Here is a 24,973-nt window from a genome sequence, read left to right as displayed (position 1 = left end):
CCTAACAGCCCTCCTAAATCCCACGCCGAGGTGGGCTCCCACAGAAACTACCAAAATTACCCCTACCGGACGCCAGAAATATCACCGCCTCGCGTGCGCAGGCGCGGCTATGGGAAAACAAGAAGAGAAAGCCAACCCGACGCGACGGGAGCGCCTCACCGAGAGCCCCAAGAGGCCAAGAGGCCAGGTGCCCACGGGGGGATTAGGAGGGTCCGCCCACCCGTATAAAAGGAGCGGCCGGCGAGGGCTGCAGCCTCCCTCCTCCCGCTTTACCCAAACAGCCCCTCGCCCAATCATTCCCTCAGCGCCTCGCCCTCGCGCCGCCTCTCATCCTCGCGGAGCCGAAGCTTCCGTGCCGGCGGCGGCGGCGGCAGCGGCAGGTCACCCTCGATCCCCCCACCCGAATCCCCTCTCCGTGCATGCTACTTCGATCGAATCCGTCTGGTTCGCGCGTTCCGCTGAGCTCGAGGGGTCTCGATTTGGTGGGAGGGGTTTAGGGTTTTGATCCTGCTGCGGATCGTGCGCTCGACCGGGGCTTGGTTCCGTTGGGGGTTTAGTGGAGCTGGCGATGTTTCTCGGCCGCTTTAGAGAGCCGCGGTGTTTGTTGCGCCTAAAAATTGTATTTTTATGGGGGCTGATTAGATTTGCTATTGCTGGTTTCTGGCTTGAGCAGGAATATGGCGGGGAAGTCCAAGGGTGGGAAGAACAAGGGGAAGGCACAGGGCACGGGTCAGTCCGTTCCGGCCGAGCCAGAGCTGACGGTCACTGACGGCGGCGAAGTGGTCAATCCAGAGAATGGGGAAGTAACTGAATCCCCTGCTGCAGAGGGCGGTGTTGCAGATGCCGAGAAGTCGGAGGGGGATGCGCCAGTGGCTGCACAGCCTGCAAAAAAGCAAGCTGAAGGTGAGACCACGGCTTGTTTGCTTCACTGATGATACTGTCATACTGTAGTTGTATTGTAACACTCAATAATGAATAGCGATACAGTGAACACCTTGGTGTTCTACATGGATGCAGCTTTACAAGTGGCCCAAATACTTTTCATTTAATGATTATGTGATTTGGACTGAACCTATGCTAAATGAGTGGCATGTTGTATGCTGCTGCGATGCTTTATGTGGCTGTGCCAAAACTAACAATTCTGGATATAAATATATTGAAAATAGTAAGAAGTCCCTTGTACTAATATAATGGTCTAAAAATTTTCTGGCCTAGCTCTGTTAGAGTCGTCATTTTAATTAGATTACACATTCCAGTTGGACTATGTGAGCTTCTATCTATGGAATTTTAGCATTTTTTATGTGTTGTTTTTTGCTTTAAATTCCTTTCTTGCATGCTTTTTTAATGGAAAATTCCTGCACATATGCTGCTTCTTTAACAAGGAAATATGTTGTCTGGAGCAGGAGAGCTTTATCTGTACTCTGTTCCTGTCAGGACACAATCCGGTGAAAAGCTTGAGTTGCAGGTACTGTAAAAAGCTTTCTTTGTTTCTCTATTTTTCTTTACTAGTTCAATGTATTTCATTCTATGCTATTATTTACAGCTAAGCCCTGGAGATTCTGTCATTGATGTCAAACAATTCCTCTTGGATGCTCCTGAAACTTGCTTCTATACATGCTACGATTTGATCTTGCATACTAAAGATGGTTCAACTCATCAGTTAGAGGACTACAATGAAATATCTGAAATTGCAGATATAACTTCCGGTGGCTGTTCATTAGAGATGGTTGCGGGTATGTAACATGTTTCAGTTTCTTCTCTATTTTTCCATCAACATTTATTTCATGGAGCTGACGCAAATCTTCTTTCAGCAATATATGATGAGAGGTCTATTAGGTCGCATCTCCGACGTGTGAGGGAGCTACTATCACTCTCAAGTCTTCATGTTTCTCTGTCCACATCCTTAGCTCTGCAGCAGGAGTCTGCTCAGGGAAAATCTGCAGGTGCATCAGCTCCCACTTTTTTGGTCTGCAGGTTTACTCATATTTTCCATATTTGGTGTTTCACAACTGTAATGTTTGTTAGTGAAACTGTGGTTTGCATGCAAATCTTAAATGAACCTGATGTGGATGTTGACTTTGATTCTAACCCTGCTGAGCAGATTCTGAGAAAACCGTTATTCAGGAGCTTGATGGTTTAAATTTTATGGAGGATACTGCTGGTGCTCTCACTAATTTATTGGCATCTGCACAAGCAGAGATAAAATGCGTTGAAAGCATAGTTTTTTCGTCTTTCAATCCTCCACCAAGTTACCGGAGGTAATTCTGATGTCTGGCATTTTTATCATTGTCATGTTATCCTTGAATATCTTTTTAGACCCATTGTTATAATTTATAAAAATAAGTCAGCTAGGTTTCGTAGTTGGCCCGATTCAACGGTTACTTCATTCTGTTGTAATCAGTCAATGTGATCTGATCCTCTCACTTTCAATATAACTGTGCTGTTATCAAGCCATATAAGTTCTGAAAGTTAAGACCTGTTTGTAGAACTCTGGAAAGAGTACAATTAGCTTTTTAATCTATGCTACATTGCAATGAAAAGATTATAGCTAGTACTTTGGTGCTATATACTTTCTGTTTTCCACAAATATTGGAGTGCTTGATAAGTTAAGTCAGCCTTTAGCTTGTCTGCCTGTGCTTTACAATTTTATTAACCCAAAGGGTGAATCAAACTAGCATAGAAGCATCATTCAATATTTCCTTAAGTTTGGCCAACTCTGGGCATGTGGCTAAAGGTTTATTTGGGCTAGGATGCTTCACCTTCCTTCCTTCCTTTTTTTTGTTATGCAGTAATTCTGGATAATGTAGTGTTTGGTTGTTCTGTGTATTCCTTTTCTGAGGATGCATTTGTTTCTTGTTAATAGATGCATGTATGCCTAATGGGCTTAAGACCCTGAACGCCTGTAACATTGTCATAAGCTTGTCACCCTTGAGTAGGGATTTTTTTGAATTAACTCCTGCTGATGCTTTTCCTCAGGTTGCATGGAGATCTCATTTATATTGATGTTGTCACATTAGAAGGAAACAAGTACTGCATTACAGGAAACTCCAAATCTTTTTACGTGAACTGTAGCAATGGAAGTATATTGGACCCAAAACCTACAAAACAAGGTCTGGAGGCCAGCACTCTTGTAGGTTTACTACAGAAAATCAGTGCCAAGTTTAAGAAAGGTTTGCTATTAATCTAGGCTTTATCTGTAAGGTGTTGGTCTCACCACACTGTTTAATCTATGCTGACAATTGGACAAAACTTTTGAAGGTTTTCGTGAAATCTTGGATCGTAGGGCATCGGCTCATCCATTTGAGAATGTTCAGTCTTTGCTTCCAGTGACTTCTTGGTTAGGTGCTCATCCTGTTCCAGGTAATTTTGCCAGCAGATTTCCTTGTTGACCATGTTATTGATCACAACTCTAAAACAGCTATCCAATACTGTATTTTTGGATGCTTTGGTGCTGGCATGGCTTAAACTGTTATATATCCTTGCCTAATGTTACTTTCCCCCTACATTTCTGTGGCAAGAAATTGGCCAGATAGCCAGCCTTAGGCATGCTTCAGCTATAACTCTAGTATACCAAGCACTATCTATATCTTGTTTCAACTTGTACTTTTGGCTTTATAAACTACATAGGCATTGCCGCCATACTGATTCCTTTTCAGCCAGTGCCTGCCATGTCTTGGAACCTCTTACCCTTCTAATTTTCTTTATTAATGATATTTGATATTGATATAAATATCTTGATATAACCTTACTAATATTAATCTGGTATGCACTCATGTCTTATGAGATCTGAAGGCACTCCACATTCGTATGTGTAACAGAGCATAGAAGGGATGCCGCCAGGGCTGAGGAGTCTGTGGTGTTATCATATGGCACTGAACTGATTGGCATGCAGAGAGACTGGAATGAAGAATTGCAGTCCTGTCGGGAGTTTCCGCACGGGAATCCTCAAGAAAGGTTCTTTAGTTAATAGTTACTATTGCACTTTATGGATTGCCTGCTTTATACATGTAGGAACTCATTATTTATTGCCCATTTCAGGATATTGCGTGGCAGAGCTCTCTACAAAGTAACATGTGATTTTGTTGATGCTGCTGTGAAAGGGGCAGTTGGTGTCATTAATAGATGCATACCCCCAATTAATCCAACTGATCCAGAATGTTTTCATATGTGAGTAAATACAATAGCCTTCGAGAGTAGAATAATGTTTCTCATAGCACCTTTGTACCTGCTTCTGCCTTAAGATCAGACTGCTTGACCTCAAAAGATTATTTGCTGTACTGGATTAGTAAGTTTATAATCAGTTGCTGGCAATATACTTTTATATATGATGTCTGGATTTGCGTATGTTTTGATATGGGATTTGGGTACCGGTGTAATGTTGAGTTTATATATGATGATGATGATAGCGCGTAGTGGGCACGAAGCCACCTTGTTCCGATGTATATATGCCTGATCAACTCTTATTTGAGTAACTTGATAATATTGTTTTACTTTCTTCTTACCTGTTTTATTTTTATGTTCCAGGTATGTTCACAACAACATTTTCTTTAGTTTTGCTGTCGATTCTGACTATGAACACATTTCAAAGGATCAAAAGCCAGACTGCCAAAATGGGCCCAGCAAAAGCACTAAAGTTTCTTCACCGGATGTGGGGGCTAAGCCTGGTATGAACCATGGTGGATCCATGGAGGTATCCAACAGTGTTTCAGACATTAGTTCGGATGCATCTGCAGAGGCACAAATTGCAGATAGTGAGCAGGCGACCTATGCTTCTGCAAACAATGATTTAAAAGGAACTAAGGCTTATCAAGAAGCTGATATTTCTGGCCTTTACAATCTTGCCATGGCAATAATTGATTACAGAGGTCACAGGGTTGTAGCTCAGGTCTGTATAGTAAACATTTTCTGGTATATAACGCTTTTAGAATCTTTTGCTGTTTGAACCATGCATTTCTGTAATTTTAATATATTATTTTAAGATGTCATAAACGACAAGCTAAGCTGCTACTGATGTGCCTTTTCCAATTATTCTGGACTTGTAGAGTATCATTCCTGGTATTCTCCAAGGAGACAAGTCTGATTCCCTTCTGTATGGTTCTGTTGATAATGGCAAGAAGATATCTTGGAATGAATCTTTCCATTCAAAGGTAAATTGTAATGCAAGAGTGGACAATTTTCTCTGTTGAAAGAAATCTGAAAAGTCATTTTTAGTTTCTTTGTTAGGGGACTCAAAGTTTGGTGTGAACCTCAACATCTAGTCCAGTTCAAATTTATGTTAACTGATGCCGCAATGAAGTATTATGATAATTGATAGGAGTTGGTTTAAAGTACCAGCACCGCAACTAAAATTGCATGATATACTTAGTATTGCTTACTGAGTTACTATTTTGCCTGTTTCAAAATTGTTGGTGACTGAGTTCCTTGCATCTTGGGTTTTGTTGGGCATCTTTATTTGTTTCTGTTGAAGGTCTTTACTAGAATTTCATTAGCGAGTATAAGAAACTTGCAATGATCACACTTGATTCTTAGTTCTTTGGTGGTTATCTGTCATGGTACGCTACATATTTATTCTATTCTATGTACATGTTTCTACCCAGCTTTTGGCAATGGTTTTTTAATTCAACATTCCTGTTTACACTCCAAGCTTATATTAATATAATTTCAGTTTTTTTTGTCGTCCTTGTCCTTCGAGTATTTATTGTTAATTCTATGTTGGCTATTGCTGCTTTAGGTAGTCGAGGCTGCAAAGCGGCTCCATTTGAAAGAGCATGTGGTTTTGGATGGTTCTGGCAACCCTGTAAAGTTAGCTGCTACAGTCGAATGTAAGGGCATTGTTGGAAGTGACGACAGGTAATTTTATTTTTGAAGAAAACTGGTCTCTGTTCAAACATGAAAACACTTGTTACATTTTAATTTTTAATGCTTAAAAGGCTCAGCACTTGGTAATTACTTTTACATTTTTTCTACGAATGCAAGGAGCAGGTTGGGTTCTGGCAATCCTGTTAACATTACATGAACTGTAAACAATAAAAAATTCTCTCTCTCCATTTTTGTTGTTACTTTGTTTTTCTTGCGAGCTATTCCTTTTCCTTTTACACTAATAGCATGAGGCCTTGTAGTCATATCAATATATTTGTTTAAATTGTTTGGATTATTCCTTTATGTAGGCATTACATTTTAGATTTGATGAGAGTGACTCCGCGAGATTCTAACTACATTGGGCAAGAGCATCGCTTCTGCGTGTTGAGACCTGAACTTGTAGCCTCATTTGTTGAGGTCAGCTCATCACATATTCTTTTAACCTTATTTGTCAAGCTGTTGCATGGTTTCATTTGTGAAAATTTCTAATTGCATTTTATTTATATTTGAGCAGGCTGAATCGACCAAGCAATCCACCAGGCAGAAAGTTCCAGATGCTTCGGAAGAATCCAATGACCAAGTTGCGAGTACTTCTGATGCAAAGGTTTGCGCTCATAGAATCTAGTTGTTCTGGCTGTTTGCTCAGAAGCGCTGTACTTAAATAAGCTACTGATCATACGCAACTCCAATAAAGCAAGATCGTTGAATTTGTCTTATTTTGTGCTGTTCAAATGTCCCTCCAGTTTTGCATCCATGATCATAATTTGGTTATCTAAAGGTCACATATCCAGTGGTGTATAACAAATCACTGTTGCCAGTTTAACCCTTGATGATTATTGAATTAGTTTGTGCTCACATAGGTCGAAGGGACTAGACAAGATGAATAAAATAAGGTATTGTTTCACATTACATTTGTAAGCTGGAAATTTATTTCCATCATTTCAGGCTTCCTCTGTTGAAGATGATGACAAGTCTGAAGAAAGTTCTGCTCCTACACGTGAGGAAAATGACAACTCAAGTGCCGAGATCTTTTTCAATCCGAACGTGTTTACAGAGTACAAGCTTGCTGGCAGTCCAGAGGTTGGTCTTCAAAACTACTTTTTGTAAAATAACCATATTCCAATTTGATAACTTTCTACTGTTTTCTATTACTAGGAAATTTCTGCAGATGAAGAGTTGGTAAAAAGGGCTGGTACATATCTTTTAGAAATAGTGATCCCGAAGTTTGTTCAGGACCTTTGCTCCCTTGATATCTCTCCTATGGATGGACAAACTTTAACCGATGCACTGCATCTCCATGGGATAAATGTTAGGTACCTGGGCAAAGTGAGTCTCCATGCTGATCCAGCTGACATTGACATTACATTTCATCTATCCTGCTCATAGTATAATTCTTCTCTCAGATTGCAGGCATGATCAAACATTTACCACATCTGTGGGATTTGTTTTCTGCTGAGATAATAGTTAGGTCTGCAAAGCATGTGATCAAGGTAGTATATCTTTTCTTATTATGCTAGCTCCTGAGTTTGTTTCTTTCGGGGTGTTATATGAAAGGATTTGCTGCAAATTTTTATAAACATAGGAATGTGTAAAATTATAATAAATGTTTGGTTTTCTGACTGGCATACATCCAGTTAATGCTGTCTTACTCCTGTAACGTGAATGATTTATTTTTCTGCATAGTTTAGTGCAGGCTGCAAGATATATTCAATTTGTTGTACCAATCCATTCAGTTCACGTCATCTTGTTATAGTTATTCATGTCTACTTCCTTCTATCGTGGTCGACATCTACTTGTATGCTTACCCAATTGTTTTTTATCACTCAAGGAAATATTGAGGCAAAGCCTGGATCATGATATTGGACCAGCTATTGCTCATTTCTTGAACTGTTTTGTTGGGAAAGTTTTGGGTGCATCTACAAAGGGTAACCTTGGCAATGCCCAGTCAAAGAAGGTATGTGATCCCAAGCGTGGCAATCTTGTGACACTTATATCTGCAACAAACTCTACTCTCGAGTCTTGATATATCTTAGTAGATATGTTTGGTGTTTTAGCTCATATTGTAACTGTAAAACCTTTTGGTATTTTCAGGGTCATGAAAATAGCCAAACTCAAAAGTCTACGAAGGGCCAGAAACTAAACAATTCTGCTGCTTCAAGAAAGGGCTTATCAACATATTCCCATCTAACATCTGATGGAATTTGGTCTAGTATTAAGGAATTCGCAAAATCTAAATATCAGGTAATTCATTTATTTCAGGCCTTAAAAACTTTTCTATTTGAAGAACACACTAATTGTAATGGTTTTCGTTTCTTTTAGTTTGAAGTGCCTGATGATGCAAGGCTTTCAGCCAAAAGGGTTTCTGTTCTCCGCAATCTTTGCCAAAAGGTTGGTACCGTTCTACCTTGCCATGGTACTTCTGTTTGTAGCATTGTTATTGTATTTACTGACAAATTGAAGTAGTTTGGCATTCAAGGAATTCCAGTGTGCGTATTTTACTAAATAATGACCATTGTTATTCTGTTTATAGATGGCATGTTAAGATTATCATATGTCGCTGTTTGTACATCCACTAATTTCTGTCACTGTTTCTTCTACGCATAACAGGTAGGGATAACTATTGCAGCCCGCAAATACAATCTGGATGCTTCAACTCCATTCGAAGCTTCAGATATATTAAATCTCCAACCAGTTGTCAAGCATTCGGTTCCTACCTGTACTGACGCAAAGAATCTTATGGAAGCAGGGAAAGTCAGGATGGCTGAGGTATACCTCTTGTGGTTTTATGGTTTTTGCCAAAATTTACCTTTGTTTGTTATTCTTTTCTCATCTGTGGAAAATTTATTAATGCACTTGAGCATTTCAGGGAACCCTGAATGAGGCCTATGCATTGTTTTCTGAAGCCTTTTCACTGCTTCAACAGGTATGCACATAAGCTATTTATGACATCTGCAGAACTTCTCGTATTTACTTGACCTTTGAAATTGCAGATAACTGGTCCCATGCACAAGGATGCTGCGAACTGTTGCCGGTAGTATGCTAACTTCCTAATACATCGCTATTGTATTGGTATTGTTCCATAAGGAAGGCACACATTATGAGAACTTCAACTATCTAATGGATATTTTACGCTGCATTCTCCATTTTGTAGATCGTGCTATATGCCACTCTTTAGTGTGTAGTTGTGTACATGTCTACTGTTTTCACCCATATGAAGTGCCTTGTGCTGCTGTGCATGTATGTCCGAGGACTATTACATGAGGGATATGATGTCCAGTCACATGTAGAATATGTTTAGAAGTCAAGCAGTTACCACTTTTCTTTTCTTTTTTTCGCGACTCACTATTTGCTTTTATTGCTCTGTACAATAAGATTCAAATTCTTAAAAGAAATCTTTGTTCTCGTTTCGTTATAGGTACCTTGCTATGGTTTTGTACCATGCTGGTGATACAGCTGGAGCAATTGTGCAGCAGCATAGAGAACTCATTATAAACGAGCGATGTCTTGGTCTTGATCATCCGGACACAGCCCACAGGTATGTGCTGCTTTTTAATTCGAACATACTTCTAGAATTTTGATGCTGTCTTTAAATCTCACATTAATTTGATGTTTTCGTTGGAGAACTTGCAGCCAACGCTAAATCCCATCATTCGTACTAAATTGTGAAGGAACAAATGGAATTTCACTGAAAAGTTTCCATTAAGTTTGTTCTGGAAAATGAACATCTGCTAGAAAATTTGAATGTTTAGGTTAGTTGCTGGGCGAGTAGGTCATGCAAGAAATTAAGTTGTCAGATTTTTTTCAGCTTCTTCTTAGTGTTTGTGCATAACTTCCATGTTATATTTTTAATGTTCATTAAACAAAGAGCATACTATTCTTTATTCTTTGCTTTGGCACATGCATTTTACTATCTTTTATCGTGGAAGTCTTACTTTCTTTGGAATCCATATCTTTTGCAGTTATGGTAACATGGCTTTATTCTATCATGGGCTCAATCAAACTGAACTCGCACTGCGACACATGTCCCGCACACTGCTTCTTCTAAGTTTGGCGTCAGGTCCTGATCACCCGGATGTTGCAGCAACACTCATAAATGTTGCAATGATGTACCAGGATGCCAGTAATATGAATACTGCTCTTAGGTATCTCCAAGAAGCACTTATGAAGAATGAGCGGCTTCTTGGTCCAGATCATGTTCAAACAGCCGTTTGCTATCATGCCCTTGCAATTGCATTCAGTTGTATGCAATTATACAAGCTTTCAATTCAGGTTAGTTCTGACATAAAATATTGGCTTATACAAATTTATACAAGCATTAATTATTAGAAACTGTTGACCTGACGTGTTGGCTTTTCATGACAGCATGAAAAGAAGACTTATGATATACTGGCAAAACAATTAGGGGAAAATGACTCTCGGACTAAGGACTCAGAAAATTGGTTGGGTACATTTAAGGTTCGAGAAGAGCAGGTATAATTTCTGGAATTGTTTGATTAGCTAGCGTTCTACTTTTCTGAATATTGCAAAGGGGGGTGTATTGCATAATTATCTTTAGGAGAATGATGGATTGTGATTTTGGCTAAATCGTTCAGTATATTTGTGTTATGCGTAGGGCTGGGCATATTTACATTGACACAGAAGAACTGAACCGAACCTGAACCATTTAAGTTATCGTTTTTTTCGTGGTTTGGTTACCGTTGGGGTTCAGTGTTTTCTTCAGTTTTCAGCCCTTGAAAAAACCCAAGCACCGAGACAACCATTTCACACGTCAATTATACAACCTAGTTTTCTTCAGTTTTCAGCCCTTGAAAAAACCCTAGCACCGAGACAACCTTTTCACAAGAACTTGACAACATGGATCTCAGTGCATCTTCGTTGATTTCAGTGCTTGTACATTTTGGTTGCTGATGGGTTGTTTACTGGGGATTTTCTGTTGGCTCGTTTTGTGACAGAACTGGTTGTGAAAGGTTGTTGCCTGTTGGTCTTCCTGTTAGGAACCTTGGTGCATTTGGTGCAAACTGAAAAGCCTAGGTTTTTGCGATTTTTCCCCCAGCACGATCCATTTTCATTTTCTGGAAGCTGAAGTTTACAAACACTGGATACAGTTTATAAACCAACTGTCTAGGCCTAGTTATATAAGCTTTGCACTCAGCGAGAAATTTTACTGGTCGATTAACTTATGACCCTAAGATTCCTGAGTGTTTCCTAATATTCAATTATAATTGTACTGGTACTGCAAAATCTTTCCAAAAATGCACTGTTTTTAGTCTGATGCTCTGTATACCTTTTATATGCTTGCACGACCAATATTTTATCGTCTATTTGCACAGGTTAACGCCCAGAAGCAAAAGGGCCAGGGAACTGATGCATCTGATAATGCTATTAAATTCTTGAAGGTAAGCAAATTTCAACATTCCTTCTACGCTAACTGAAATTCATCTGGCTTTATTGCCTTTATCCATATGCCTCCAAGAAACCAGGACTGTTAGGTAGTAATGTTTGATCATAATCCTTGTTCTTTTTTACTCCCTCCGTCCCAAATTACTATTCGTTTTGGCTTTTCTAGGTCCATACCTTTTGCTATGCACCTAGATATATGGTATGTCTAGAAACGTAGTCAAAATGAACAGTAATTTGGGACGGAGGGAGTATTTTATATTACTATGCTTGTATGCTACTTCTACTCTGCATATATTATCTCATTCCACAATTTCTTTTTTAGTATTCCTGATGTGGATATCAATTCCAGTATTTTGATTTATGGTGGCATTGAATTTTTTCCATGCTGCATCTTCAGGCAAATCCTGCATTTTTACAAGCAATGAAGGCTGCTGCTATCCAATCAGGTGATGGATCAGCAAATGTCAACAGATCACTTAATGCTGCAGTTGTGGGAGAAGGTCTACCACGATTGAGAGGGGTTGATGAGCGAGCTGCTCGAGCAACTGCAGAAGCTCGGAAGAAAGCTGTTGCAAGAGGCCTTAATGTGCGCAGTGGGCCTGTTGCAAACAATGCATCCGATGAACTTGCTCAGATTCTCAAACTTATCAACTCAGCTGCTGCAGCGTCTACCGCCTCTGCCACTGCAAACACTCAAGAATCAGCATCGCAAGGTCAGGCATCTAACGGACCTGCTCAAAACGGAACTGCTTCAGAAGTGAAGGCCGCAGATACCAACGGGCCATCTGTCAAGTCAACTGGCAACACACCGGTTGGATTGGGGACGACATTGGAGTCGAAGAAGCAGAAGTCAAAACAGAAGTCATAGGGGCTAGAGAAGTTCTTTTTTTGTAACAGTTTTGGGCTTCTAGGGTGATTTCAGTTTTTACTTCCATAGGGATTGTCACGTCCACATGGTGGCAAAGAGTGAGTTCATTTATTTTGGCGAGGTTCCTAGGGGTTCAATAATCTTTACGAGAAACAACACAATTGTTTCGTCATTGATAGACCACTGATGTAAAGGTTAATCCATGCAACTAATAAGTTTGTAGTCGATACACATTTTGTCCCAAGGTTGTTACACAAAATTGTTAACCAACAGTGGCGTTACAATTTCTGGTTTCTATTGACTTAGCGTGTGTTCGTGAGTAACTGCTGCTCTAAATTACATGTGCCTTTCCCGTGCATAGTGAAATAACATTCATCTATAGGTTGTTAATTTTGGTAGTCTTCTTTTTAGCATTGGTATGCACAAACTTAGTGTTGTTAACATTGAGGAGCTTGCATTGTGTTGATGGTTTTAAGCTTGCCCTACTGCAATTGTAATTATTTATCTACACTGATGTCTGGCGTATCCGGTTCCGGCCATCGTCCATCTTCGTTGCCCTACATCACTGAGCTACTAAAAAAAGATAAACACTAAGCTACTAAAAAAAGATTATCCTAGAGACTGCTTCTTGTTGTCTATATCACTATTTATAGCCCGCTGTTTGAGGTTTCTTTTTTTTCCTACCAACTATTGATGATGAATTGTCATGCGTTCTTGTTCTGAGGCATTATCACAATAAAGGAGCTGCATTCCATGTTCTATCAAGGGGGAAAGTAGAGAATTACACATCATACTGCGCCACGTGCGTTTATACTGATCAATGATCACAAGAAAGCAAATCAAAGATTTATTCTGAGCGTTATGTTCGTCCCTCTCAAGCATCAGAGGCAAACAAGTTGCCATGGATTTGCAAAGGAACTAAGTGCATCAGCAAAACAGACATAAAAGCGCGCATCAACTTCAAAATTCACCGAGCTGATGGCTTGCATGATTTGTGCTACAAGTACACGAGCTTAAATCAATGAGCAGGCTTCTTCTCGGTTGTGTAGGCATAGTATTCTTTGCCGTTGTCCACTCTCGTAGTATTGCCGCCAATGTCCAGTATAGCAGATGTGAAAGCCAGGCAGGAGCCTCCAATTAGGGCAGACTGAATGCTCTTTCCTGCCAAAGAGGCATTTACAGATTAAGGTGGACATCAGACTTGATAGCCAACATAATAGATACAAGCACATGCTTCAGTCTGGACTAAGTTCTGTTGACAACTGACAGTTTTTTGCATTCCATCTTGACCAATAACTAAGTAATATCATAGAATTATAACCAGTTACAAATTTGTAGCATACCGTGGGCACCAGAATTTGTATAAACTATTCATCAACTGTTGAAATGTCAAGCTTCCATCAAGGAAGTTGGTTAGAATTATGTTTATCCAAACAGGGAGTTAATCCAAGCATAAGCATGACAATACTGCTACTATGAAACACATGATGTTCAGTTATAAGCTATATCCCTCATAAGATAGATTAAGTGCTTTGCAGCAGATGGTCAGATCACACCTATCGCTGTGTTAACCCTTATTGTCTAATTAAACCTAACTGATGCTACAAGCAAAAGCTATGGCATTATGCCAATTTATCACCACACACAATGATTCATACACCTAGGTCACGATTCCTTTACGAATACAGGCTGTAGCTCATGACTAGATTTTCCGTCGTGAAGCAATTCAGAATGAATAAATATCATACAAAACCAGCTCCTAGGTAAATATACATGCTACCGTTTTATTGTATGATATATTAATATGTAGGTTCCAAGCACTGCATACTTTAGCCTAGCTTGTAGCAATCACAAAAGCTATATTAATAGTCATTTCTCTTCCAAGAAAAAATGTTTATCCTAGCTTAAATACTTATGGCATGTTGTTCAGTGAGATCGCTGTTTAACCAAGGAACCCATTTTGTGAAGAATAGAGCAATTATCATGTGAAAGAAATGTTTGACCCGTATCTGTCCACACAATAACTCTTATTGCATAGTCACCAGAAGTCACTGGATATAGGAGCACAAACTATGCCATCATCCAAATTTAGGATGAACTAATCCAAAATGCTCCATCATATAAATCATATAATTCAATCAAGAGAATCGTTTTCGTTTTTCAAATCATGTATCTGTCATTTACAAAAGAAAATCAGATGCTCTGGAAGTGCATATGATTGAGCCACTGGGCTAGACATGCATAATTTACTGGGTAACTTCGATTTCCATTGTTATCTATAAATACAATGCTCATGGAACTATTCCCAAAGTATATCACTACAAGAACATGTTTTCTTTTGTGTGAAATTGCTACAAGAGGTGTGCCTATTCAGTGACATGAATATGGCATCTTTTCGAATCACTCAGAAAAAAAAGAGGGTATACTTAACAATGAAACAATTAATCCCAAAATCCCATTCCTTCTGATTTGAGCTTAAGACTCACTAGTTAAACCTGACAAGCAGCCAGAACCTAGCTTATGTATATCACTACATTATGTCAAACATAGCACAATGAAAAGACGGCGATCCAAATTCCCAGTTAATCCCTACTTGTCCGCACACCAGTACTATCGACCATAAGGAAGAAGGGTAACGCATTAGATTGAACAGAAACTTAAAACCAAGGGTCTCCGAGGTGCATTTGTTGCAAACGGTTGGAGTTTCTAACCTCTGTAGCCGCAGACGGAGGCCCCGGCGACGAACGCGCCGACGGCTCCGTTGACGAAGTCGTGCTTCTTGCGCTGGGCCTGCACGAGCTGCTCGACGCCGATGTAGAGCCCGCCGATGGTGGCGAAGGTGGCCCCGTAGGTCCCGCACATCTTGAGCGTCCGGATGAGTCCCGGCAGCGCGACGTGGCGCTCCACCCGCGGCACGTCGTACCAGGTGGCGACGACGGTGCCCCAGATGGTCCCCGCGGCGAGCCCCGTCACGGCGCCCTTCACCGTCTTCGTCACCGGCGAGTCGTCCTCCATGGCTCGATCCCTCCTGTTCCTGCGGACAGGCTCAGCGAATCAGAGCCGCGGCCGCGCGCGTGACGCTCGATCCGGCGAGCCCAAGGCTGGGCAGGACGGGATCGGGAATTCCAGGGATCTAGTGACGGCGTGCGTTCGGTTGAGGTCGGGGTGGGGGTGTCCCCCGTGGTTGGGAAGGGAGCCGAGTGGGAAAGAGAGTGGCTTACCTCTGGAGACGGCGCGGTGTGTGCCGGCGGCGGCGGAGAAGGTTGGATTCAGGGGAGGACGGCCGGAGGTTTCGGGGTGGAAATGGGGGAATCGCGGCGTGGGAGACTGGTAGGAGTGAGCCGGGAGAGGTGGGTGGTGCCCGGCCGCGGCGTTGATGTGGGCTCTGGGCCTGGTCTCGCGCGTGGGCTGATTCGGCGTTGTTGTTACGTGGGCCTTTCACAACAACAAATGACACGAGTGATCTTGTTAGCCCAACACAAGTTACGAGTCCGTCCGTGCTGGTCGAGTCTCCGGAAAATTGTTCACAACACACTTTCAAAAACACTCTAAAAATAATAAAAACAATTGCTCACTACACTGTTTCTAAAAAGTATGGTCAGTTTTCACTACACAGTACACGTAGTGTCAAGTATTTCACCATTCCGACCAAAAAAGAAGGAGATTTTGCCATCGATCTGTCTCGGGTGTGCAGTTTCATACATTATCGGAGTATCGACCTGTATAGCGCAGTAGCTGCGCAGCGATACGCGAGGTCACAATGTCAATCTCAATCACAGATGAACTTCTGAGTAATCAATAAAGTTCTCTACATTTTCACAAAAGAAAAGAGACTGATCCAGGTCGTGTGGACTCCCGGGCTTTGCTCGCTGGCCGGCCGTTGCGTTCGAGTGTGACCCAGGGGCCGGGGCCCGCGGACATGTGCAGGCGCCGCCCTGGACGACGCGTCCACTCCACTCTGCTCCACAAGAGCAAGGTCCCGCTCGACCGCACAACGCCCGGGCAGCGGCCACGAACCGCGCGGGGACGCGCAGCGCCCAGGCGCCCGCCCTCCGCGCGGCGGATGCGACGGACCGACGGTCACCCGTCACGCTCACGGCGAGTGCCTAATGATTCAGCGCTGGAACGAGCGGGCGGGCGGGGCCGGCCCCGCCGCGGGCAGACAGGCCGACGCGGCGCCATCGGCCGACCGACGATGTCGCGCGAGGCGCCGTCGGGCGAGGCGAGCGCGAGACCGCATGCGGCAGCCGCGCGGCGGCAGCGGGCAGCGGCAGGCCACCACCTGGGGCGGGTGGCAAAAGTGGCGCAGCTTTTTGCCGAAAGAGCCCTCTGCCGACCTCGTCCCGTGTCGGGTTTGAACAGGGGAGAGGAGGGGTGGATGGATTGCTGCGAGCTTGTTGATAAGGTGATCCAAGACAAGAAATCCATAGCCAACGAGTGGAGTCCTGTGGTAGTGCCATGCCACTCCATTCCGCATGTCAGGGACTCGGGATCACGATATGTTCTTGTGTTTTATACTCGTCCATAGAATTATAGGTATTGGCTAATAAAAAAGGAATTTCGTAAGGAAATATAATGCCCAGATTGCAGTGCAAGCAAACAGAAGCTATTTGACTTCACGATGGTAAAATTCCACCAAATATGGATGCCTGAGCTTGAAGCCTTGAAACAAGTCATCAAATTAAACTGCCATTTTAGTTTTTAGATGTGTTGCTTGTCTCGTACTCATATGGATACGAATGATCAAATCCGAGCATAGTCCAAGTTGAGCTAAGAGTGCCCAAATACACAAATGCTTATGCAAACAAGAAATTTCTAGATTAATATAACAAACTATCTCCCTTTTCACATTCGCTATGCATGACCCTCGTCAAGAGTAGACAGCTCCTGTGTTCCAATTTCATTTCCAGAACTTAATAAGCTACTAATAAGTACAGCAAAGCAAAGAAGAAGATGCACCAGACATATCAAAATTGCAGGAACACCTTCTAGTATCACCAGTTGTTGTAACAGAAAGGTAAATCTCTGCTACAAGCAGCTCAAAGTAGAATCAAGGCTAGAGCAGCTGAACAAGTAGCTGTACCATTAGTTCATACACTTTGCATCAAACGAAAAAATTGAGGCATGCAATCAGAACATGCTAGTTTACACATTTTTTTTCAGCACTGGGGAGCTACTAGACATGAGGATATAGCAAAATTTTGTAGGCTACCTGGTACTGAAGATCAGAAGATCGCAGGGATGTTTCACTTGCATTCTAGCCCTGCCTCTGCAGCTCGCCGGGGCTTGTTTTTCCTCCGGCTTCCAATCTGCCTGAACCCATTAGTCCTCGTTGATTCATCGCTGCTTGATCGAACACTAGAGTTATTCTCTTCTAGGACAAGGTTAGAGCCTTCTTTCAGCGGCCTGCCCCTCTTGTTACCAACAGATGAAGTGCTGTTCTTCAGCTTCACGTCATCAACTTCTTCCCCATCTCCATCAACCTTTTCGACTAAATTTTCGACATCTGTTTGATCGATCTTATCGGTGAAGCGCTTTTGGGGCCTTCCTCTTCTCTTCCTTGCAGGCACAACTTCTTCGCCACTGCTTCCTTTGTCCTCATGGCTCCTGACAATGGTTAGCTTCTTCCCTCTGCCTCTTCCTCTACCCATCGATTCGATATCAGCAGTGCCAATCACTGGAGCTGGCTCTGTCGATGCTGCTGCTTCTGTTTATCTTATTGCTTTTTTGTTGGAACTTGGAAGATGAGTATTTTCAAAGAGATGACTTGTGATTGAATAGTCCAGCCAAAAACATATGCTAGAAATCTGCATAAATCGCAGCAAGAGCATGCTGTGAATCTAATTAGTTCAGGACTAAAAGTATCATTGGAGCGTTGATGCAACAATGAACTTATTTATCCTTTGCAAGAAAGGAAAAAGTGGCAGTGAGAATAGACCACGAGGTCAGATGAGATCCATATCAATCAAGAATCGATAAATTCAAATCAAGCAGCAAACATATATCCAAACGAAGGCTATACAAAACAGCAAGCAATACGCATCTAATCAGATAAACTAAAACAAAAAAAAAAGAGAGAACCTTTATCAATATCTGGACGAAAACAAGAAACAGAAACAGGGGCCGATTCAACAGCCGACCGTTCCATAGATTAATGGATTGATGACGAACAAGAATCTGACCTTCCATAAAGCTTGCGTCGACTCCAAGCAGCATCATGCACCCCATTTCTCCAAGTCCGTTGGCGAAAAGATGGATGCTTTGCTGGTGCTGGAGGAAAAGAAATGCCTAGCACCCAATGGATCGGCGGCAATCTTCGGCTCGCGATGCCGGAAGTACCGCGGATCGGGAGGTCGCAGCAAAAGAGATGTGGCGTTCGGGACGGGAAGCGGGAAGGTTTCTATCAACGAACAGCTAGCGCTCTAGAGTTCTGGATGGTTGAGCTCCAATAGCAGCTGGGGCAGCCGCAGCTGCACACCGGCTTGGGGTTAGGGAGGAGAGAGAGATTTGGTTCCTGCTTCAGGACTTTTTAAAATATATAGCTTGTTGAGGGGTCATTTGCTGTTTGTTTATGCTTTTATTTACAGTCTACCAACCGTTGAAAAATAAGAGAGAGGGGGAGAGAAGAGAGTGCTTGGCCTGTTGCTCATTCAAAGAGATGGGAAGAACCGAAGAAGGATCCCTAGGGACGCGGTTAGCTTTTACCGTGATGGGATTTTTGTTCCATGGTGGAAGTTCTTTTTCACCAATAGGGCTACTTGCCTCGATACCTGACATCCTGACATCCTAGGCCATTGCTTCGTTCCGAGAGAAGATGGCAGCCACAGCTCTATCTGATGAACCAACCTCCAGGTCCAGGTGAACCATTCTCCTGTTTAAAAGGAACAGCTTTCTTTTTTAAAAAAAATGCTCATCATCAAACCAAGTAAATTTATATTAGACATCACCCATTTCTATAGCTCAACAAAGGCTAGCCTCTTAATTTCGAAAACTGTCAGAGGTTATTTATTCAGCGTTTATATTTTTAGAAAAACTCTACCCCTAGTGTAACCCAATGCTAGTCCTGTTCAATTTACCATGCTACTAGTGTTTAGACTCTATTGTAACTGATTCAACAGTATTAGTAAGTTACAGCGATTAGACAAAGCAAAGCCCACTTCAGCTATTTCGGCAAGTGGCCGTATTAAACTGTACTGAATCCTGACACTATGATTGTTTTTCCTGCCCTTTACTCTGAATCTGAATTCATCTTCTCCCTTTCACAACTGCTGTGTGCTGGCCCTGGTACACGAATTTACTTAAGGCCTTGTTTAGTTGGCCAAATTGGGATGTGCCAAATTACTGTGCTGCCACTGTAGCACACTGTAGCGTTTCGTTTGTATTTGTGAATTATTATCCAAACATTGACTAATTAGGCTCAAAAGATTCGTCTCGCAAAGTACAACAAAACTGTACAATTAGTTTTTAATTTCATCTACATTTAGTACTCGATGCATGTACCGCAAGTTTGATATGATGGGTAATCTTCTTTTTGCATAGTGCCAAAGTTGGGAGTTGAGGGTGAAGTAAACAAGGCCTTACAAACATGAAGGGTTATTTTATCCAGACCAAATGCCCCACCCCAACCAGGACGAGCTCTTGTCTGTGCCTGTAGCCCTGTACCACTGGCAGCTGCAATATGGCACTGCCGTATTTCTGAATGAATATACTGTATGGCATACTGTATACTGAGTATATCGATACGCTGTTTAATCGTTGCAGAAAATGTACTTGCTGCCCTTTGATGTCAGGTCCTTCCTCCTTTACTGGGCCATGTCCGTTTCTCTCCTAACCCTTGCTTGTGATCTGAATCTGATGTTCTGCTCATGCTTGATTGGACAGCTGTTGGTTGACCCAACAAAATTAATGGACATTTGTGCATCCTGCACTAATTCAGTACTGCAGCTGAAAGATGAAGTAACTTACACGAAATTCAACAGTGCTTTCGGCAGGCCCCGTTTTTTTTTCCCTCCAAGAGAAATTCATTTCCAGTTATATGCCAAAGAAAAGGCCTCTGTAGTTTGACAACTGTGCTGCATCAAAAATTCAGGAATCAGGATACATGGGATGAACAAGGGAAAGGCCTGCATGTCTCATCACTTTCTCTGTGTCTGCATGTGCGTTTCATCAGCGTGGCATCAGCTGGATGCAGATTACGCTGAGCCTGAGCAGAAGATTTTGCTAAAGAAAGCGAGACAGATTTGGACCACAGCCTTGAAGGCACTGCATTTTTTTTCACCAGCATGGCATCTGCCGACAGAAGGATTAAGCAAACCAGATCCAGCTCGGGCAGCCTATGCTAATTCACATTCAGGACGTTACCCTCTAGAATTTGATCATGTACTTGTGATGCAAGGATGGCAATGCAAGGAACAGCAGGATGAAAGTAACCTAGAAAGCTTCCCGGCATAATCCAGGTGTTCATCATATATGTTTCCGTGGTTGATGAAGCAATCCCTTAAAACCAACTTTTTAGCTGAATATATCGCTGTCTGTACCAGATGGTTCTGAAGAATATATTCTGGATTTACAGGGTTTTCTGTGCATCACAGTTCTTCAATCATCATCCTCCATGAAGGTCACTGCTCACCAGTCACCAGCTTGACAATGAAGGAACAAATCATGAAATACATTAGTATAACCTATGACAAAGGATCTCAGGTAATGAAGGGTTTCAGATTTCAGAGTGACAGACGGTATAATCCATGATGAAGGCCATACCTGAAACATGTAACATGCTTGGATCGGTTACCATAACACCATGCAGATTTGGACCAGTAAGGATAGTGACTGCTCACAAATAGAAGCATAAGTTCATAACCGTCTTGGCCATGAAATATCTGGAAGAAGTTGATGAGAATGATAATATTGTAGTACAAATAGCAACTAGATGACTATGTCATGATGAAGATGAGATTTTTTATATAAAGCCTGAATTTAAAGTCAAGGTTACATCAGTTTAAATGAAAAAAAAAGCAGAATACATTATAATACAACACACGGTGTACAACTGTACACCATTTCAGAAACAACAGACAGGGCACATGTGCAACATAAGAAAATACACAACAAGAAGGCACTAATCAAATACCATGCTTTGCTCATCACTACAACTTCTGCAAACTCTCATACAATCACACTAAATGCTATTTTGGCAAGGAACCAATGAATTTAACAATAAGATCTACCATCTGGGCATCAAAAGCAGGGCCCTCCATTTGGAAGTGCCCAGCTCCTTCAATCAAGTGTGTATCAACCCGTCCAGCTGCAGATTTGAGCTTGTTTTGCAACTGTTTCACGCTTGTGAATCCGTCTTTGGTTCCCATGATGAATAGCTTTGGTTTTTGAGACTTGAGTATAGCATCATGATGCCTGCCGAATAGGACCGAGGCCAAAAGACCAAATGGGTACCCGATACTAACATAACCAATCACCTCGTCAACCTTATCAACTGCAGACCCTGCAATCGGCGCACCTGCATCAGGAAAATACAGTTAGGTACATGCCCAAACACAATGCAATAGTCGCCACATCAATGATTTTAACTCCCTCTTGATCCTTCTATGCAAACTAAACTATCTGACTGATCTCTGTCCAGTGTTTCAGTCACAATTAGACTGCACAGGGCACAAGATTGGCATAGATAAATGAATACAGTGCACCAGCGATCCTTAAACTTTTTTTTTTTGGGAAGAGCGACCCTTAAACTTGTAAGGGGTGTCATACTGTCATCTAGGTCCCCAAACTATTAATTTGCAGTTTTAGGTCACCGAACTTGCTAAGCATGTAACTCAAGGTCCAAACCTCTAATATGTCTACTTGGTATCCAGAAGATGTTGCTCCTCCATCGCAGGCGTTGTTCGATTCATTGGAGATGAGAGAGAAGATAAATGGATGGATCGTTCCCATGTAGGTTGCTAGCATGCCACGTGGGAAGTTACTCACCAATGAGAAAAAAATTGGACCTTGAGTGACACACCTAGCAGGATTAGGGACATGGAACTGCAAATTAATAGTTTGGGGACCTAGGTGAAACCCTCGAACAAGTTTGGAAACGTTGGTGCACTTTACTCTAAATAAATCTTGACAGGGGTTTAAGAAACCTGACCGGGTACAAGTCAGTTAAGGAATTTTTTCTAGGAAAGGGCAGCCGTTTCATTAAGACAGGAAATGGAAACAAGTAAGCAAGAGGTTTACAGTAACCGGTTCGCCCCTCCCACAATCGATCCAGCTAAATAAACTGATTTAATGCTTATTTTACCTTAATCTAAGCCATCAGTAAGACGAAGTGAGCACAGCATTACCGAGACAGGAAATACACCACATTACTCCAAGGTCAGAACTAATCTTTAGTCTATAAGAATGTCGTTGAAATATGTATGGCACGTCTAGTGGCGTTTGGCAACCACTACCTAGACAGACATTCAAGCAATTCACAATTTCTACAAGGAGAATTTGCTGAAAATTATCTTTCAAAAAAATTGCTGAAAAATAGTATAGGTTGCTTGACAAGAGACCTTTTGACACTATGTTTCTTTAAGGATAGTTGGCATAGTTTCAGACCCCCAAGTAAAAATAAATGAAAGATCAATGCCTATCTGCTAACTCCAGATTCATGTTTGAGTATACGGACAGAAACACAAGCTCCATGATGCCAAAAGTTTGACCTTCCAATTTTAATGAAGCACATTCATCCAAAACTATTTGCTTACAGGCCCCAAAGAGTATCAAGTGAATTGTCATTTGCACATTCCATTTGACCGAACACAGCTTCGATAGAACTAAAATTGTTCGGTCAATTTGACTGATTACCGCTTCCATGAACTGAAAAAGAAAAAGGTACGGATCGCGACAAGGTTTCGCCTTGGGGAGAACTGGCGGAGTGGACCTACCAGCGGAGGATCCGACGAGGAGGATGCCGCGCGGCCTGATGTTCTCGGTGACCCACCGGCAGACGGCGGCGACGTCCCCGACCTCGGTGGAGCCCGTGAGCGAGGCCCGCCCCGTGGACCGCCCGGCCCCGCGCATGTCGAAGGTGACGGCGGTGTACCCCCGCCGCGCGACGCCCTCCGCCATCCCCCGCAGCAGGCCCTGCACGCCACCGAGGATGGTGTAGGGGTGCACGAGCACCACCGCCACGTCCCCCGCCGCCTCCGGCTCCTCCCCGGACGCCGGGGGCCTGAAGACCCGCACGCTGAGCTTCGCGCCGTCCCCCGTCTCCACCGTCGTCCACTCCATCTCGCTCGCCCAGTCCACCTCGGTTCAGCTCAGCAAGCTCCCTCCCCTGCCTCCTGTCTCGATTTGATCTGTCCGCTGCTCTGCAGCCCGGCTCGGGTCTCGCTCCCGGTGGTTCTGGTTCGGCTCCCTTCACTCCGGTTGGTCTCGGAGGGGGCGGGTGCGAGTTGCTGCTGCAGTTATTGCCGCATGGGCCATAACATCTGTTTACTGGGTCTCTTTGAGTTCGAGTTTCTTCTGTGGGCGCCTCAAGATTTTGGAAGAGGCCGGTCTTCTGGTGTGATTTGGAAATATGGGCCGGCCTGGCCTTATACAGGCTCGTATTCTGTGGGCCTGTGACTGTCGGGTAGCGGGACTAGTTGGGTTTTTTGGATGTGCGTACCCTCGTTTTAGGCCTCTGGTCTTGTAGGGCCCGCGCACTAGCAGGTGTGCCGGCGCCGACCTACGGTCCCAGTCCCAGACAGAATCCGAGGGCTCAGAGTCATTGGCATCCAGCCGAAGTGTAGCGACAGGTGCAGTGCAGACTGCTATATAAACATGGTTGTCAGTGACACAGGTGCAGAGTCCTGCAGCTATGTTGTTGCTAAACATGGGTGTCATCCTCCAGTTAACAGCTGCTACCTCGTGGCTCACAGCTGTGAATCTGTAATCTGTGCGACTATAGTGCTAGGTCTGCTGTACAATGAACCCCACCTATATTTTGTCTCTAGTTAGTACCCCACGCCAGGATTTATTTTAACCTCCAGATTTTGGTTGGTCAGCCAATAACACACGCAGGCTTGATACACACACATCGACAACCATGAGTCCATGACACGCTCAGCTCAAAATACCAAAGTTCGTCCCCTCTTGTCCGTCTCTTTTCCTCACTGTCGTTCTGTTCTCGGCCTCTCAAGTCTGAACCATGCACTCACGTTGGCGACGTCAACATCTTATCCACTTCGATCAGGGTCTTTTCACGGCGAATTCATCGCATACCTTTTGCCTCAGTCTCAGGGGTGGCGTCCAGGAAAGTTCAAAGGAAGGGAGCAACAAAAGTTAGGCATGAACGAAGAGAAGAAACCACACAACGCCGCCGCATGCAGGCATGCTAGTCCAAATTCAGTGCACTGCCTACCGCCGGTCCCGACGCCCACAGCTGCGATCCACACAACCTACGTACGATAGCAGCAGTACACTACACGGAGAGAGACCGACCGGGAGAGTGATCTGGATCCAGTGATAGCTTATCACTTTTGCCTCCATGCAGCGATCTTTTTTCCCAGCTCGGTGATGATGACCAGCCGCAACCGCAAAAAGTGCCGCCTTTCCGCCGGTCTAAGCGCGCGATGACAACAAAACCGAACTGTCCGTAGCGAGGCCTCGTCCCATTATTGCTCGTGCGCGGAGCCTCACGGTCACGGCCGCTCTCTGCTTGTATTTTCTGCGAGATTCCTTGTACCGTCACGATGGTTTGGTTTGGCAGTGATGGGTTTCGCTTTGGGCTCTCCATAGTACACGCTCACTGTCGCGCAGCGTGCTGCGCTACCGCCTGACGCCTAGAGCCCCTTAGACGCCTAGGCCACACCGTGC

At 43.2% G+C, this 24,973-nt stretch overlaps 4 protein-coding genes across 4 annotated transcripts; 1 reads left to right on the top strand and 3 right to left on the bottom strand.

Annotated features, from left to right (window-relative positions):
- The first annotated feature begins 220 nt into the window (after window positions 1-220).
- Window positions 221-12,428, top strand: LOC117835729 (clustered mitochondria protein). Its single transcript, XM_034715062.2, has 29 exons — window positions 221-380; window positions 674-903; window positions 1,404-1,465; window positions 1,544-1,733; window positions 1,812-1,943; window positions 2,102-2,258; window positions 2,977-3,170; window positions 3,259-3,360; window positions 3,819-3,954; window positions 4,039-4,167; window positions 4,525-4,885; window positions 5,043-5,147; window positions 5,732-5,850; window positions 6,168-6,276; window positions 6,374-6,463; window positions 6,805-6,939; window positions 7,015-7,185; window positions 7,263-7,349; window positions 7,688-7,813; window positions 7,951-8,100; window positions 8,179-8,247; window positions 8,467-8,625; window positions 8,726-8,782; window positions 8,850-8,890; window positions 9,275-9,394; window positions 9,819-10,128; window positions 10,222-10,329; window positions 11,190-11,255; window positions 11,657-12,428. Exons 2-29 carry the CDS (start codon window positions 678-680, stop codon window positions 12,125-12,127), a joined length of 4,182 nt encoding a protein of 1,393 aa, XP_034570953.1. The 5' UTR covers window positions 221-380; window positions 674-677; the 3' UTR covers window positions 12,128-12,428.
- Window positions 12,429-12,948: 520 nt separating this feature from the next.
- Window positions 12,949-15,506, bottom strand: LOC117835749 (outer envelope pore protein 16-3, chloroplastic/mitochondrial). Its single transcript, XM_034715080.2, has 3 exons — window positions 15,349-15,506; window positions 14,839-15,161; window positions 12,949-13,288 (listed from the first exon to the last, which is right to left on the bottom strand). Exons 2-3 carry the CDS (start codon window positions 15,140-15,142, stop codon window positions 13,146-13,148), a joined length of 447 nt encoding a protein of 148 aa, XP_034570971.1. The 5' UTR covers window positions 15,143-15,161; window positions 15,349-15,506; the 3' UTR covers window positions 12,949-13,145.
- Window positions 15,507-17,092: 1,586 nt separating this feature from the next.
- On the bottom strand, window positions 17,093-18,713 carry LOC117835760 (uncharacterized). The gene is made up of 2 exons (XM_072294930.1): window positions 18,310-18,713; window positions 17,093-17,934 (listed from the first exon to the last, which is right to left on the bottom strand). The coding sequence occupies exon 2, from the start codon at window positions 17,776-17,778 to the stop codon at window positions 17,374-17,376; it is 405 nt and encodes a 134-aa protein (XP_072151031.1). The 5' UTR covers window positions 17,779-17,934; window positions 18,310-18,713; the 3' UTR covers window positions 17,093-17,373.
- Window positions 18,714-21,068: 2,355 nt separating this feature from the next.
- LOC117835740 (uncharacterized) lies at window positions 21,069-23,675 on the bottom strand. The gene is made up of 2 exons (XM_034715072.2): window positions 23,059-23,675; window positions 21,069-21,641 (listed from the first exon to the last, which is right to left on the bottom strand). Exons 1-2 carry the CDS (start codon window positions 23,402-23,404, stop codon window positions 21,313-21,315), a joined length of 675 nt encoding a protein of 224 aa, XP_034570963.1. The 5' UTR covers window positions 23,405-23,675; the 3' UTR covers window positions 21,069-21,312.
- Window positions 23,676-24,973: the final 1,298 nt, after the last annotated feature.

This window comes from Setaria viridis, chromosome 1, assembly GCF_005286985.2.
Source record: "Setaria viridis chromosome 1, Setaria_viridis_v4.0, whole genome shotgun sequence".
Taxonomy (NCBI): Eukaryota; Viridiplantae; Streptophyta; class Magnoliopsida; order Poales; family Poaceae; genus Setaria; species Setaria viridis.
Note: the sequence above shows the minus strand (reverse complement) of the source record. Positions and strands in the feature narration are given on the sequence as shown.